This window comes from Vitis riparia, chromosome 16, assembly GCF_004353265.1.
Source record: "Vitis riparia cultivar Riparia Gloire de Montpellier isolate 1030 chromosome 16, EGFV_Vit.rip_1.0, whole genome shotgun sequence".
NCBI lineage: Eukaryota > Viridiplantae > Streptophyta > Magnoliopsida > Vitales > Vitaceae > Vitis > Vitis riparia.
In genome coordinates this window covers 20,256,645-20,273,463 of record NC_048446.1, presented here as the reverse complement: position 1 = coordinate 20,273,463, position 16,819 = coordinate 20,256,645, and the positions used below count along the sequence as shown (strand labels likewise).

General features: G+C 31.4%; 2 protein-coding genes across 2 annotated transcripts; one reads left to right on the top strand and one right to left on the bottom strand.

Annotated features, from left to right (window-relative positions):
• Positions 1-2,895: 2,895 nt before the first annotated feature.
• On the top strand, positions 2,896-6,007 carry LOC117934218 (transcription factor TRY). The gene is made up of 3 exons (XM_034855872.1): positions 2,896-3,058; positions 3,191-3,278; positions 5,691-6,007. The coding sequence occupies exons 1-3, from the start codon at positions 3,004-3,006 to the stop codon at positions 5,812-5,814; spliced, it is 267 nt and encodes an 88-aa protein (XP_034711763.1). The 5' UTR covers positions 2,896-3,003; the 3' UTR covers positions 5,815-6,007.
• Positions 6,008-6,469: 462 nt separating this feature from the next.
• Positions 6,470-10,013, bottom strand: LOC117934213 (RNA polymerase sigma factor sigE, chloroplastic/mitochondrial). Its single transcript, XM_034855868.1, has 6 exons — positions 9,852-10,013; positions 8,367-9,133; positions 8,105-8,251; positions 7,636-7,872; positions 7,071-7,334; positions 6,470-6,908 (listed from the first exon to the last, which is right to left on the bottom strand). The coding sequence occupies exons 2-6, from the start codon at positions 9,069-9,071 to the stop codon at positions 6,711-6,713; spliced, it is 1,551 nt and encodes a 516-aa protein (XP_034711759.1). The 5' UTR covers positions 9,072-9,133; positions 9,852-10,013; the 3' UTR covers positions 6,470-6,710.
• Positions 10,014-16,819: the final 6,806 nt, after the last annotated feature.

Here is a 16,819-nt window from a genome sequence, read left to right as displayed (position 1 = left end):
AAAATAAAAATTAATGATTCAAAAGGATTGCAAATTGGTCCTTGATACACTTGAAAGAAACGTATTTATTCTTCATTCAATCTAAAAATAAGAATAAAAAAATCAAAAACAAAAAATCATTCTCAAGGAAACCAAAATCCTTAATATTATGATGTTGATTCCTTTTTTCCCAATGGTTATTTTTTTATTGGATAAAGCATGTAAAAATAATTACAAAATAAGAATTCCTTAAAACTAATTCAAGTTTCGTGTCCAATCAAAGTAATATCTATATCATTAAAAAGTAACTCCTTAATAGTAAAAAATAATACATTTGATCAAAAAGTGCATGAAATACTAATTATTTTTAGATAACTACTTCCTATTTTGGGATTTTTTTTTCATAAGTCTACGAAAATTACTAAGTACTGACCGTAACTATGAAAAAAAATGCTAATAATGAAAGAAAACTACAAATTATTGTGTTTATATGAATTATTATATACGGTTTTAAAAAAAAAATCACTTGAGCCAATTTTGTATTGATTTTGAAAGAGCTAATTACTTGTAAAAAATAAGCATTTGATAAAATTTTTAAAAATCTTGAAATTCACGTGAAGTTATTTCAAAAGACTCATTTTGATAGATGATTGTTTTAAAAATTACGTTTGAAAGACAATACAAATTTAAATAGCTTTAATGAAAATATTCTTAAAAGAGTTTTTAATATTTGAATATATATATTAACCAAAAATAAATACTTTGACGATATTTTTTATAAAACATTAGATAATAAAAAATGATTTTTGGAAGAACCATGTATCAAAGTCATTAAAAACAGATAATTTCATGAGTATTCTTTTACTAAATATCTCATTCCATTGAAAAGCATGCTCAAATATAAATGACTTTTACCCTTCTTATAATCACTCTTAAAACATACTCTTATTTCAAAGTAGTATGATATTTTTAAGTTTTCAGCAAAAATAATTTATTTTTAAAATACTTCACAAAATAAATCTCCTAATAAAATAAATTTCATTTAGTGTTTTTGGTCCAGGTGGGTATCTATATCATGAAATTGTAGTTGATAATTATATTTACAGTATTATGTTTAAAAAAAAAGTTAGAACCATAGTTACTAATTATAATTTTATGATATGAAAAAAATAAAATAAAAAAAATTTAGACCACGATAATATCCAAACAGGTCATATGCACCACTAGTTTAGAAATTATTTAGACAAGGAATTTACTTTGTGAATTTTTTTTTTCTTTTCAAAATGAATTATTTTTGCCCAAAACTCAGATGTCTTTACTAGTCTCATCTCTTTCATAAACCATATGAAAACCAGTTATAACTTACAAACAAATACTTTATGAAGGAAATGAATGAATTAAACCAAAGTTGATATCAAGATTTGGAGACAGAATTTGTGAATGATGTTTAAGGCAAGATGCCAAAAACTTATCTACATTTTTCGAAGCCATATGCAACTCACTGTTCACCACCCCCAATTCTATTAGTGATTTGCTGACTTAGGATTCTGTTTTATCATCAATTCAATCACCATGTATTGTAGATAATAAATATTGGTTTAAAAAAATAAATCAAACAAAAAAGGTAGGGTAAGGCCCAGCTGAGATAGCATTTGGCTGTCGGTTTTAGCTTTTAGGAAATGTCCAAAGATAATGTGGCACTCATAATGTGGAATCTTTATCAAATATAACAGAACTTCGTATAAAAGCTTAAAAAACCTTATAAGATGAATGGGCTATCATTGTAGGTTATGAATTCCCTTGATGAGTATCTTTATAAATATATTTTATATATAAAAAATAAATAAATTTTATAAATGAAAAAAAAAATGATTTGATTTTGGTAACAATTTTTTGAAAACGGTTTTGTGTTCTCTAAAACAAAAAGACGTGTTCAACAATAAAAATGTAGAAAATATAATGTTCTTAGAAACGGTTTTTTAATTGTTTTTTGTTATTTTCTTGTGATTATTTTAAACAATAATTATGTAAATATAAAAAATAATTAAAAATAAATCAAGCATCGCCTATGGGTCGTCGACTTATTCTTCAACAGGCACGTGATCAGAGCCCCTGTCTCCTCCCATTGCTTGGGAACGGTTTTATGTTCTATTTCACTCCCCGATGGAGGTTCTTTTCACCCTTCCCTCACAGTACTACTTTGTTATCAGTCACCCAAGAGTATTTAGCCTTGCAAGGTGGTCATTGTTGATTCACACGGGATTCCATATGCCTCATGCTACTCAGGTCAGAGCGTAAGTCAGTGATGCTTTCGGCTACTGGACTCTCGCCATCTAGGGCTTCGCCTAGCAACATAATTTTAAAAATATAAAAATCAAATTAAAAATATTTTAGATTTCTAAGCTGACATTGGTTTTATAAAATTAAAAGAAAAATTAGTTTTGAAAACAATTTTTTAAAATGTTATGATTATATAGCCATTTTGGTAATTTCAGCCCATAAAATTTACCCTTCAAATTTCTAGGAAATTTCCCAAAAGTAAAATCACACCATCATCACCACTTCCCAAGCATCAACAAGACAAAACTTAAAATAAATAAAAAATCAAGGGGAAGCCCTACAAGATAATAATAGTGATGATAAATTTTTAAAAGTGAAGAAAAGGTTAAATTGGCCTTTTTGGTTCATTTAACGGTGAATCATATAAGAAGCCAAAATCACCCCATATCACTTTCAATTTAAGTAGAGTGAACCAAATTACCAAAATACCCCAAAATTTGGAGGCTAAAGCTGTGCCCGTTTTCTCTGAAGGTTGTCAACTACAAGTCTACAAGTCAACAGAACTCACGAATTTTCTGGGTTGGTTGGCTCTCACCCTCACCCCTCAACCTCATTATATGTAGTTGCATCTGCATTATTCATTCCGACACAATATTCTCTCTCATTAAAAATTCATTCCCTTCCCTTTCCTCTTCATTCAATTTCTTTCTTCTCTTCCTCTCCTCCCTCTCCTTCATTAAAACCATGGACCGACGCCGCCGGAAACTCCCCAAAATCGCCGCCCCCTCGCAGTCTGAAGGTAACTTTCCTAATCTTAAATGGGTTCTTCTTCTTCTTGTTCTTCCCTTTCTTTCTTTCCTTTTCCTTTCTTCTTCGAGTCACTGGTAGAGACTGAGCCACCCTTTTTTCTTTTTGGATTTGTTTTCTGAAGAGGTGAGTAGTATTGAATGGGAATTCATAAACATGAGCGAACAAGAAGAAGATCTCATTTACAGAATGTACAGACTCGTCGGAGATAGGTGAGTATTATTCTATATTCAACCGGAAGACAACCGTTGTATTGTTATTATTTTCAGAGCTATTTAATTGCTTTTTAAATGTTAGAAATAAAAACTGTTATCTAAAGTGTTAAATTTTTTTTAAAATTTTTTATTTATTTTAAGGCACAGGGGAGTTGTAGTTGTGGTGATGATAACTGATACCATTGTTTGATTTTTCTTTTTCTAATTTTTTTTTAAATAAATTTTATTTCTATGTAAATATTATTAAATAAATAAAAAAGGGGTTTAAACTTGAAACTTGAGAGTATAGCGTTGGCCACAGCTCATGTGTTAGGGAAGTTGTTGCAGTCCTATTTTCTGCTCTGCTACAATCAATGCTTGTGATGATTGTACTCCCTAAAATGTAATTATTAATTACCTCCTCTATCGGGTTGTACACTTGTACTTCGAGATTAACCATCCTCTTGTTGTCTCATTTCTTCTGTAAATTCCTCGTCCATGAATCCCTAAAATTAAGGCCTCTCATGATTGTACTTTGTGAAGCCTCTGGTTCTTTGAAGCCAAATCAAGGGAAAATTGTGTTTTGATGGGCCATTTGGAAAATATCATTTTCGGAATCAGCTTTATAAAATCAGATTTTAATATGAATAGTAATATTGCTTTAGTTCACTTTAAGTTTGCTCCATTTTTTGTGTCAAGATTGCCCTCCGACAGTAATGACTTTTAGCTTAGGTTTTTCGATGCCCAAGGGGGCTTCCTTTTCGGTTTTTTTTCTTCATGCTAGAGTGAGGAAGATGAAAATGTCCTTGTCGTTGTTGTTGCTCCGGTGGAGGAAGTCGCGGAACTTCCACCATTTCGATGATCCCATAGAGTTGTTTTTCTTGCACCTTCCCGATGGAAACTCCGCCACCTTAGGTTTCCACATGCAGTACATCCCCGACGGCACTCCCTCGAGCTTGTCGGCCTCCGATGACAAGTACACTCCGGGTCCATTACAGATAAAAAAAAAAAAGGTTACAATGGTGGTGGCGGCAATAACCTTGACACCTCCAGATTTTTCTCAAATATGAAATAGAATTTCAATTGAAAAATATGCTTTTGATAGAGGAGAGAGGAACGGCTTCGGAGGCCAACGAGCTCAAGGGAGTGCCGCTGGGGACGTATTGCATGTGGAAACCCAAGGCGGCGAAGTCTCCACCTGGAAGGTGCAAGAAAAACAACTCCACGAGATCATCGAAATGGTGGAAGTTCCGCGACTTCCTCCACCGGAGCAACAATGACGGCAAAGACACTTTCGCCTTCCTCACTCCAGCATGAAGAAAAAAGCCAAAAAGAAAGCCTCCTTCGGCGCCAAAAAACCTAAGCCAAAAGCCATCGCCCCCAAGGTCATTGTCGTCGGAGGGTAATCTTGGCAAAAAAAATGGAGCCAACTGAGAGTGCATGAAATAAGTATTACTTTCCATATTAAAATTTGGTTCTCATATTTTATAAAGTTGGGTTCTGAAAATTAGATATTTTCTAAATGGCCCCATCAAAACACAAGTTCCCCCAAATCAAACTTACCCGGTTACCCAACTTAGAAAAATTGTTTTCAATGACAGCTATATGAAGGTCCCTAAGGTCTAACCACATAAAGCAAGGATTGGAGGGATTGTCGTTGAGAGAGCAAGTCTCTTCATGTTGCCAAGTTGCATTCGAGTGGTCTCTAGATTTCTCTATCAATAAATTATATTTTTATAAATTTTTATATCTAGCAATGAAATAATTTTGAAGTATTTTTCTCCAAGGGGCCATGATCGAACAGTGAAAATGCCATTTAGAATAAAATTTTGATATGTTTAGAATTAAAAAATAAAAATAGAAAATTCTTATCAAACAAATATTTAGAGTGTTTTAATTCGTGATTTGATTAAACAATATTTAAAAAAAAAACTAAATATTAAAAGGGACTTAAATTAATAACATGGGCTTGTTTGATAACTATTTTTTAAAATAGTTTTTTAAAATATTTTTTAAAAACTGTTATTTGATATTTTATAAAACATAAAATCGATTTGAAAACTTTAAATAATTTTTATATCTAATATTTTATTTTTAATCATTTTATATGTTTTATATACTTATTTTTTTAAAACAACTCTTGAAAATAAATAAAAATAATTTAAAAATATTATATGAAAACACTTTATTATTTTTAAAAAATAATTTTTTTTTTAAAGAACGATTATCAAATATACTTATATTTTTCTTTTCTTTTTTATTATGATTTTTTTTAATAGAATAATGTTTAAATTTTAATTCCATGTCGGTATATGCTATTGGCTTGTCATTTAATGATATATTAATTTTTTTATTAGGTTGGTAGTTTAATATGGTATCAAAACTCTTAAGCCAATTATCAAAGTTTGAGTCTTTGACGCAATTTTTCAGGTGGGATTTGATAGCAGGTCGAATTCCGGGGCGAAAACCTGAAGAAATAGAGAGGTTTTGGATAATGAGAAATCGCCAAGGGTATGCTGAGAGGGGAAAAGAGGCTAGTCAAAAGAAGCAATAGACCTCATACTTACTTGGCCATGCCCAATGATTCTTTTTTTGTCTTCTTCTTCCTCTTGGCTCCTTTAGAAAGGTTGTTCTTTCAGTGGTAGCTTCTTGGCTTTTATATTGGTGTAAAGAGTGTTTTGAATACTCAAAAATTTGTGTTAAGGTAGCCATTACTCACCATTTCTCATTTGCCCTGGTGCTCTTCACCCATCCTCTGCTCTCTCTTTTATTGTTTTCGGTAATTGTAGGCATGATTCTGCTTTCATTTCAAAACAAAAACAACTCACTTACTCGAAAATATTAGAGCGTGTTTGTTAGTGTTTTTATTTGAAGCACTTTTTGTATAAGCATTTTCGAGAAAATCATATTTCCATACTTTTCTATGAAGCACTATAAGTGTTTTTTAAGTCTTATCCAATGTTAGACTTTTAGTTAAAAACGCTTTTTATGTTAAAAGTGTTTTCTAAAATCAAACGGACTCGTAGTTAATATGATTGATTCTTAAAAACATTTCCATACACCTTAAGCTTTTGGGTCAATGGATAGCTTAACCAGACAGATTATTGAACTGTCATTTCCTGGATGCATTTATGTTTCTATAAGCAACCAAAAGACATGTTTGAAGGTTTAGGCACGTATAATCAACCAGTATATATAACATCATCGTCTCCTTAATACTGAGAAAATAAGATTTAAGATGTGATATATACTTGGAGATTTGCAATCTCTGAGTCTCCAAATAAAGATTACACTGTATGAATTTATGAAACTTGTATATTCTGGTAGTTAAAAGACTATGGTGCAGATCAATTAGTATACAACCATGGCTGATGAATAGAGATGATTGGGAGGAAGCAGAGGAGTATATGAAGACGTATTGATAAGCAAGGCAGATGAAGTTCGATTATTTTAGAATATGTATTGGCGAAGATAATCCACTCGTGCCGGATGCTTGAGCTTCATGAGAGCCTTCACCTCATGCTTTCGAACCATTTCTCTTGAGATGCTTAGGTTTCCTGCAATCTCCCCCAGTGTCCGATCACCCTTACCATCAAGACCATATCTCTGTCTCATCACCAAGCTCTCCTTTGGCTTCAGAGAATCGAGCTGCATAAAAGAGTTTTAAGAAATAGTTCATTAGCTAATTTGTTTGAATAAAGATGGAATTCAGACAAACAAAAGGGTAAGTTTTTTAGTAGAATTCGAATGGAAACCCATCATTATAGGGACTATATGGTTCGACTCTAGTTGAAGGAGGCGAAGAATTACCACATCATCAAGAGCAAGTCTGAGAAGAGCAAGTTGCCGCCCCCTATCACCCCCAACACCTTCAACATCTGTAATTCCATTGATGTACTCTTCTTGTGTGGTTGCATGCCTTGCATGGAGAGAGAGAACGGATTTTGAGGCCCTCATCACTTCATGGTACCTCTCAGGGGAGATTCCGACCTTTTCTATTATCTCTTCCACTGTTGGTAATCTTTGGAGCTTGAACAACAACTCTAGTTTTGCTCTTTGGATTTCTACCCTAACCTGCAGAAATGAAAAGATCGATCTTCTTACAAACTGCATAGTTCTCCTACACAATTCTATAACCAAGAAAATTGCTAATGCTTCTGCAAAACTCCCAAATATCACATTCATTTCTGTTTATCCAGATTCTTTTGGAGCTTCACCAAGTTCTTTCAGAATTTCAATGCTACTAACAGTGTCCATTTTTGTTTCTTTCTCAATTAATCAGACAATTCAAAATTATTTCCAGCATTGCACAAGTTGAAAAATGATGAAACCCCATAATTCCAAGATAATCAAATTGAGAAGGGAGAAAGCATACCGACTCAAGGCCAAAGGAGACGCGTGTAAAGCTTGAGAGTGTCATGGAGCGCATGATGGCATGCCTAATCCAAAACAGACCATAGGTTGAGAGCCGGAAACTCCTTTTTGGTTCAAAGCGATCGATGGCTGTGATAAGGCCCTTCACTCCTGCTTGACACAGGTCTTGAAACTTTGGGCCATTGGCAAACTCTTGAAAGTACTTGTTGATTACAAACAAAACCAGTCGAAGATTGTGCTGCATCAACAGCATGATCTGTTAATATTCATTTCACATAATACATGCCTAAAGAACTCAGGAGAGAAAATGGTATGAAAATCTGAAATAAATTTCGATTTTCAATAAAAGCAGAGGATGGTATTTATGACCACAAATTAAAATATGAAAATCAAAGAAAAATCTGCAGTCTCATGTCATGTCTTTGGAAGTGTTACCAAAACTGTGAGGTCAAGGAGGGAGAAATAGTTACCTTAATCAGCTTGTTTCTTGCTGCTTGACCAACTTCCATGTGTCTTCTTACTTGAACTGCACTCATACTCATGGCCTCTGCTAATTCCCCATCAGTTGGTTCTCTCCCCAAATCCTTTTGTAAGTTTTCTTTCACTTCAAGGAGTCCCTAAACCAAAGTAAACATATTTAGCAGCAAGTAAATACTAATTCTTGAGAAAGAGAAAGCAAAAACCGATTCCCCAATTAAAGGCCGATATCTTAGTGAGAAATTAAATGCTCACCTTCATGGGCTGCATTAGCTTGAATAGCCATGCATGCTCTGAGGAAGGAAGCACGGGTGGTATCTTCATTTTCTTCCAGTCCAAGCTGACCAAGTCAGTAGAAGCTGAGTACTCCCTAACAAGCATATCAATATTTTCATCTTCATTTTTACTGTCCCTTTTCTTTTGAATTGAAGCAACCACTTTTTCTTGCTTCATCTTACTCAAAGCAATCCTCTTCTCAAGACTCAATCGTTTCGGTTTCTTATTATGGATCCTCACTACATTATCACTAATTTCCTTCTCTGCCTTGTCATCAGCCAAAGTAACTCTCTTCCTCCTCTGTCGCCCTCTCCTAACGACACGTTCTAAATCTTCTGCCTCTGAAACATCAGTTGCAGGGCTAAGCTTGTATATATTTTCAAGTTTGGCAGCAGCTTCATTGTAATCCAATTCTACACTACATGGCGATACTTCATCTGTACTGACCGCTTTTACTCTCTTTGAAGGCTTGGAAGCCCTACCAAGTCTCTTCTTATGATCTTTAGAAGTCTCTATAGGTAAAGGGATTGGCTCATGGGGAGTAACCAGAGCTATGTTCTTGGCTTTATCTGCTTTGAATGCCAAAACTAGGGGCCTCCTCGAAGGGGTTTGATGATTTGAAAATTTTGCGTTCAATCCAAATGGGGTTCGAGAAGCTGAGCTAGAAACAGTCACAACTCCCATGCCAAGTTATTTACAACAAAATTTCTAAGTGATGAATGAAAGCTTTCCAAACTGTACAATTCCTGCAAGAGCAAGAGGCACATATATGATTTAACATAGATTCTAGACCTGAAATTTTAAGGGAAAGGAATTACAAAAATTAAAAAAAGAAAAAGAAAAAAAGTTCACAAAAAAACCCCATAAAAATCAAAAAATAATAATAATAATAATAAAACTAGAAAACCCCATTGGAACACACTATATGCTCAAATCACTTTAATTCTTTCTCATCTCTTTCTATCTTTTTCTAGGATTTGACCCACATCAAATCTTTTAAATTTTTATGGCAAGTGGATTAAACCCATTTTTTTTTCCTCTCAAGCTGTTCACTCTTTCACATCATATACCACTACCAACCCAAAGAAGAAAGCGCCATTTCTTCAACATAATCAGATATATTCACTTCATCTGCAAAAGTAAACTAAAAATTGATTGAATCAAACCTATAATTTAAATGCATTTTAGCATTATAACCCATTTGATTGAAATTATAAAAATCCCCTTCCGCTAACCTTGATTATGGAATCATCATAAATTAAGCTCACAAGCAAATATTTCCATCAATAGAATTCAAATTCAAATAAACCCATCTCAAAAAGAGTTATGATGGATATTAAATCATTCTAAGCAAAGCTTTCAACTTCCAACCTAAACTACAAACACCACACTGAATTTTCCTTTCCTCCTTTCCCGAGAACCATACAGAAAAGCCAACATGGAAATCAATGCAGAGAATCATACCTCTACAGAAGCAAAAGAAAAGGAACTCAGATCCGCGTCACCGAGTTAACACAGAATTCACAGCGATTTGGAGAGAATCTCTGCTGTTAAAAGTACCGGAGTTTAAATACCAAAATAAAAAATCCTCAAATTAAGGCGTCCACGAGCTCTACTCCAGAAAATTAACGGTAGAGAGTTGCGTGAAGTGAAGGAAAATAATTTTGGTGACGTGGCCAATGTTGCAGCAGAGAATAATCTCGGAGAGGGCTTACGTGGTTGGCGGGGACTGGATGGAAGATATTTTCTGAGGCTTGTGGATGAGAAAACTGAAACGTGGAAAGTTTTGATTGGGTGATGAATATTACAACGAGGTTGTGGGACCCAGTGTTGTTTGGTGGTGTGAGGATGAGTACGTAGTTTGATATCAGCCATTTGTGACACGTAGCTTTATACTAGTTGGAATACAATTTTTATGGAGGACATAGGTTGATGAGAGGCTTATTTACAGAAATTTACACCTAAATTTTAATTTTATGGCAAATGAAAAAAATTGACTCTAAAACTAAAATATGTGAAATGGGCTTGCTGTCTAACTGAGTGTGACTTGAGAGATGGTCTTCGTGTCCAAATCGGATCTAATCTAACTGGGCCTAAGGCTCAGTAGGAAATGGGTCATGCTTTAATAAATAGGCCCAACTGATGGTATCTTTGGGCTTTGGGCTTTGTGTTCGGAGCCATATCCATAACTTGGGCCCAATTGATAATGGATCTCCAGTCATTTAACATTGTATTTTTGTGAGTGGTGTTTTTATTGAAACCGTTTACAAGGAAAATCACTCAATGTTTGGAAATAAATAAAAATATATATTTTAATTGTGTTTTTAGTAATGTGTTATAAATTAAAATTGATTTTTATTTTAAGAATTATTTACCAAATGATTTCCCATAAATTATGTCATCTAATTTTTTAGAATTACAAAAATCATTTAAAAAATTGTCAAACACACTATTTTTGTAAGGAGCGGCTTCTCACATCTCTCAAAATCACTTTTAAAACATGTTTGATAATGATTTTAAAAAACCTTATCTAAACAGACTCTTAAAATACGTTTAATAGTGATTTTAGAATACGTTTATAATTTTTATAATATTTAAATGATAAAAAAAAATTTAATATTAAAAACACCTTTTAAAATTATTGTCTAGACTTTTAGTTAGGTTATATAGAATATTATTATTTTTTTTAATTGAAACCTCATTTTCAAAATGCATTTTTAATCAAATTAAAAAATATGTATAAAGTAGGAACCGAGGAAAAAAAATCATTTTGACCAAATTTTTTTTTATCATTTAAATATTATAAAAATTATAAACGTTTTCTGAAATCACTATCAAACGTATTGTCTAGACTTTTAGTTAGGTTATATAGAATATTATTATTATTTTTAATTGAAACCTCATTTTCAAAATGCATTTTTAATCAAATTAAAAAATATGCATAAAGTAGGAAACCAGGGAAAAAAAATCATTTAGACCAAAAATTTCAAAGAAAAGGCAAAATGAATAATTATTTGATTGGAGGGGCTTCTTCTCACATGTTGAATCAATCAAACTTTAGCTTAAAAAAAAAACCGAGCACTGGACCGGGTAAATCCCTAAAAATTTGCCCTTGAAAAATGGTATTGAATCCACCAAAAGTCCTTTGTGAAGGTACCTAACATGACGAAAAATAAAGGGGGTTTGACCCGATTCAAAAGGGCTGGGAAAGGCAGGGTCCAAGGCGAGGACCGTGGGTGGAGAAGTCCTAAGCGCGTTGGTCCACAACTTGGTCGTATGAACAACGTCTAGAAGACCCAGATTGCGGCCACCGATTCATCAATCTTGGTGCCCTTTTCTAGCCAACCCATTTGCCTTTTCAAACATTCCAATCATTGAATGGGTCTAAATTCATCTATTTGAATCTTTCAACCGTTATTAGTGCAGTTCTTGTTTAGTATGAACCCATGATTTTTTTTCTTTTTTTCTTTTTTTTTTTGTAATATATTTAATTATTTAATTAAAAGTGAAAGCGATTTGGGATTTCAAAGGACTTTTGTTAATGATAGAATAAGACTTTTCGTAGAAAGTTATATTAAACAATAAATTACAAATTCCTCCCAAGTATGAACTCCATGTCTATATATAGATGCGACACGTGTAACTTATTTATTTATTTTTAAATGGTTACTTTATTAAAAGAATTATTTGGAATTTGGGTGTTTTAATTCCTTTCAAATAATTAACTTATTTCATAGTATGAATTTCTTATTTAATAATTATGTTAATTAATTTTATTATAATAATAATTTATTTAATTATATTTAACTTGTTTAAGGTTTGATTTTGAATAAATAAATCAAAATATATTGTAAACATGTCAGACTTGAAGGTTAATCATATTGATTCAAATATGATTAATGAACTTAAAATTAAAAAATAAATAAAATTGTTGGAATGTCTTAAATATATCACATGTCCAAATCCTAGAGGCTTAACTTTTAGAAAAATTAATTATCTAAAAGTGCTTGATAAATAAAATAGGTGAATTTAAATTCCTTTTCTTATAGAATTCGAATCTTGGCTAATTCAACCAAGGTTTATACCTAAGAAAGTAGGTAAATTGAGTGTTGGTCCATTATAACAAATTTTATCAAGTAATCAACGCAAATGATATAATAAGTAGTAAGGTAATAAAACAGAAAGAGCGAAAGAAAGAGAGATGTAAATTAAGATTTTATAATCATTTATTTCAATCCTCCTTTACGTGTACTCTCCTCTAACTCCTAATATAAGTCGAGATTCCACTAAACTTTCAATGCTTCAATCAAGTGTAGTCTTCTCTACACTGGACTCTTAATTTCAAGAAATCTTCCACAATTTTTACTTAAAAGATGTTTCACTCTTAAACTTTTTCACAATTTACAACTTAAAAGGATAGTAATAGGACCAATAAGAAACAAGTTTTGATTCAAATGAATGTTGTGGGAAGTTTGGATTGAAATAAATACACATGCAAATTTTGGTTTAATGCACTCCAAAATCAAGGAAAAAGCTCTTAGAAATTATGAATAGTGATTTCAAGGTATTTTCTTAGTAATAATGGTAATTTTAAGCTCTTATATACGAGTAATATAAGTAAATTTGCCCTTAGATAGATTATATTGATGAATCAACTTAGATCATCAATTATTCGACTTGGGTTGTCAACCAATTATATAGTTGTTGATGACAAAATAATGCAAGTAACTATTCAGAAGTAGAAACCTCAACCAATTGACTTGGACCATTAACAAGTAATTCAATCAATTGAGTTTCTAGTTCAAGTATTGGTCACCATCGCCAAAATATGACCATTGACAGGTAATTCAATCAATTGAGTTTATAGCTCAAGTATTGATGACCATCGCCAAAATATGTAAGATAAGCCCAAAGGTCACCTTGATTAATCAACTTAAGCGGTCGATTGTAGAGCTATCAAGTGGACTAAGCCGCCTAGTTTGGCCCTTGGCCTAGTACACTAAAATGTCGAGTTGGACCAACACAACCTAATTACTATAGCGAGTCGTGCTAAGATTAAGGAAATGACTAATTGCACTATCGTGTCAACTTCCTATGTCGACCCATTTGGCCCATTCAAATATTAGTTTTTGTTTTTTCTTCTTACATTTTGTTCTCCATCTTTTTTCATGTAATTTGATAAAATATTGAATAAAATAATTGAATTTTTATATTTCATTTTCTTTTATATTCCAATATTTTAAATTTATTATTATTTTGATAAATTAAAAAAAAAATTCAAATATGATTTTTTTTCCTATTTTTAAAAACAAAAATTTTAAATTTCTAGAACTTACAATTTCAAACTTGAAACTTTTTTCCTCTTTCTTTTATTCAATTCTTGATTGAAAACAAGACTAGAAAATTATTCTATTCTGTGCATGCGTTCTCCGCATTCTAGTGTTACCTAACATTCGGAGTCAAAAGATATACAGGGGTATCACTAATTATCTAGAAAGCCATTTTTTTTTGTACAGAAGAATATTTAAGAAATGATTTCCTCCACCGCCGTGAAGAAAACTGATTCCCTTCCTCATGGAATCAAATTTTAGGCTTTTGGTTTCCTAATCTACTCTGATAAAAAAAGCTATAGTAAAATTATTGTAGATTTTGAACTATCTTCAATATACAAACAACTATATATTTTAAAATAATTATTATTTTTTTAAATATATGCAAAGTTCAAGAAACAATTACTTTATTCTTTTGCATATCTATTTAAAAATATTTTTTCTCCACAATTAGAAATATAAAAAATTTCAAATTATACCCTTTATTTCGTTTCTTGCATAAATGTTAGTTTCATTTCTATTTGGATTTATGATAATTTTGTAAATATTTTAATGAAATCTCTAATTTTGATTATTTTCATTACCTTTTTATATCAGTTTGATTCTCATAATCTAAATAAATAAATAAAAATCTATAAATTATCATTTCTTTTAAACTGTGTTTTTCTAAAAGATTTGAAGGAAAATATAAGAAAAAATATATATATAAAATAAAATAAAAAATAGATTCAAAATCATTAAATTATTTTTATATATTTTTTCAAACCTATTTAATTTATTTTTCTCTTTTATATCAAAATTAAATAATTCAATAATATGTAAATTTTTAACTAATTTTAATTATATTAAATTTTCTTTCGTATTTTCTATAATACACCAAATAAATAAAAGATCATTTTTCTTAATTTTTTTTTTCTTATTACTTTCCTGAAATCAACCTAACGTTACTTTTAAAATCATCCTTCAAATCTATCATTTAATACATAAGGAAAAATCAGAAAAAAAAAATTAAAAAGAAGGACGAAAACTAAAATTTGGCATTGTTTATTGAGTAGTTGAGCATTGAAGTGAAGAAGACAAATACTCCTTAAAACTTTCAAAGTATTTTCTAATCAAAACCAGGGGATAACGGAAGTGTTTTTAAGAGGAATATATATGAATAAAGAAAAGTCTAAGTGCATGTAACATGCCAACAAACCATCAAGATCTCACGTGGAAGTTTAATATTAAATCCACTTGCCCTATATTTTTATTTTTAAAAAACAAAAATATAATTTTCAACTCCATCTTCTATGCTTCTTCTCATCCTTCACAATTCTCAAAATTAAAAACAATAAAACATGTCCACAACATTAAGGAAACAAAAAATTTAGTAATGCTCAAGTGTGAATGCACTAAATGTTTTTCAAATCATTTGAGAAAACAATTGAAAATTAACACAAGTACTTGTGAAGGTGATGGTGATTTCCCAACACTCTCCTTCAAGTGCGTGATCAAAGTAATCGAGGTTACATGAATTTTTAGTTAAAATTTTAATTTTTTAAAAAATTTAAAAATGATTTTTCTACCTTTAAAAAATTCAATCCAAACCGACACGGAGAATCAAATACTTTTCAATATTAATTATTATTAAGTGTTAATTTATAATTATTCACTTTTTTCTTAATAAATATTATTCGTTTTAAGCATAATGAGTTCCTACAACTTAAAATGTCAGTTAAAAAAAGTCTTACATTCAATGTGAATATCACAATCATCTTCTTTCTTTTTATTCAAATACAAAATTCTTATTATGTCTTGTGAGATTATGAATCTAACAAAAAGACATATGTTTGATCCCTTACAAATATTCACCAATTTTGATCCAATAAGCTCACATGATTTGAAATATATGTAAGTTTATTATATAGATAGTATAAGTAACATACATGAAACATCATCCACTTGTTCTAATAAGGAAATATCATCTTTTTTCGTTGCTTTCTTAACTTTTCAAATGCAACAAAAAAACTTTTAATTAAAACATTATGTCGACATCTACTAGAAGGAAGGATGGACTATTCATAAAAATAGGATAGTGATATTCTTTATGTTCGTATTTTCTATTCATTTCATTTTGACTTCAAAGTAGCTTAGCATGTGAAATATTATATAACTTTTTGAAAAAATACTTCAACAACTTTTTCTACCTTTAGTTTTATGATAGTAAATTCAAAAGAAAAAAGGGGGAGGGATAGAAGAAGGAAAATAAAGTAAGAAAAGTGGAAAATAAATAGTAAAAAGTAAACCAACACAAATTTTAAGGTATAAGAATTTTTAAAGTTAATTTATGATATATTTTTTTAATACTTTGTACAATAAATCTAATAAAAAAATTGGTGACTTTTTTTTATTATTTTTCTTTTCCATTTTCAAAGGTTACAAAAATAAATTTTATTTTTTAAATACGAAAAATCACTTAAAATATTATTTTTAAGTAATTAAAATATTAATTGATTTTTTTGTAAAATGGTTTATGTTTGAAATATGATAATACTAATTAAAAGCACTTTTACATAAGGATCACTCCCAACTCCCAAGCCAGCCCCCGGTGAGAAGTGCTTTTGGGTGGCGAGGAAAAGGTCAAAAACCCAAAATTTTAAGGTCGAGAATCGGGATGAGTGGGCGCGTGCCGGATTGATGTGGTGAAGGCAGCGTATGGCACAAAATGCGCTTACCATTTCGCTGGATTTCATGGTAAGAAACTTGGATGGTTGGATCCCATCTATCAACTTCGACGTAATCCTTAGATTAAACCCAAACGTCACTCCCATATCAGCACTCTCTCTCTCTCAACCTTTTCTTTATTTTACGTTTGGGTTCGAATCAACGTGGATTGCGAACAGAAGAGGAAAGTTATTGTGAATAGCGGACCAGGAATCTTCAAGCCTGGTTCCGCGTTGGTACTAAGTAGAGGAGGGAGGGAGAGAGAGAGAGAAAGAGGAAACAAGATCCGGGAAGGGTTCTTTGAGGAGAAACGGTCAGCAATTGGACTTCCCTCACTTCCCTATTACCATTCCGATGACCAAAGACTGGTCTTTGCAGAAAATACCATTCCAAACC

Excerpts from the sequence above, each read along its gene's own strand:
- LOC117934218 (XM_034855872.1), top strand. The coding sequence starts at position 3,004 with ATGGACCGACGCCGCCGGAAACTCCCCAAAATCGCCGCCCCCTCGCAG. Across the intron at positions 3,059-3,190 it reads CGCCCCCTCGCAGTCTGAAG|AGGTGAGTAGTATTGAATGG; the intron begins GTAACTTTCCTA and ends TGTTTTCTGAAG. Across the intron at positions 3,279-5,690 it reads TACAGACTCGTCGGAGATAG|GTGGGATTTGATAGCAGGTC; the intron begins GTGAGTATTATT and ends GCAATTTTTCAG.
- LOC117934213 (XM_034855868.1), bottom strand. The coding sequence starts at position 9,071 with ATGGGAGTTGTGACTGTTTCTAGCTCAGCTTCTCGAACCCCATTTGGA. Across the intron at positions 7,873-8,104 it reads CAAGAAACAAGCTGATTAAG|CACAATCTTCGACTGGTTTT; the intron begins GTAACTATTTCT and ends CTGTTGATGCAG. Across the intron at positions 7,335-7,635 it reads TCTCCTTTGGCCTTGAGTCG|GTTAGGGTAGAAATCCAAAG; the intron begins GTATGCTTTCTC and ends TCATTTCTGCAG.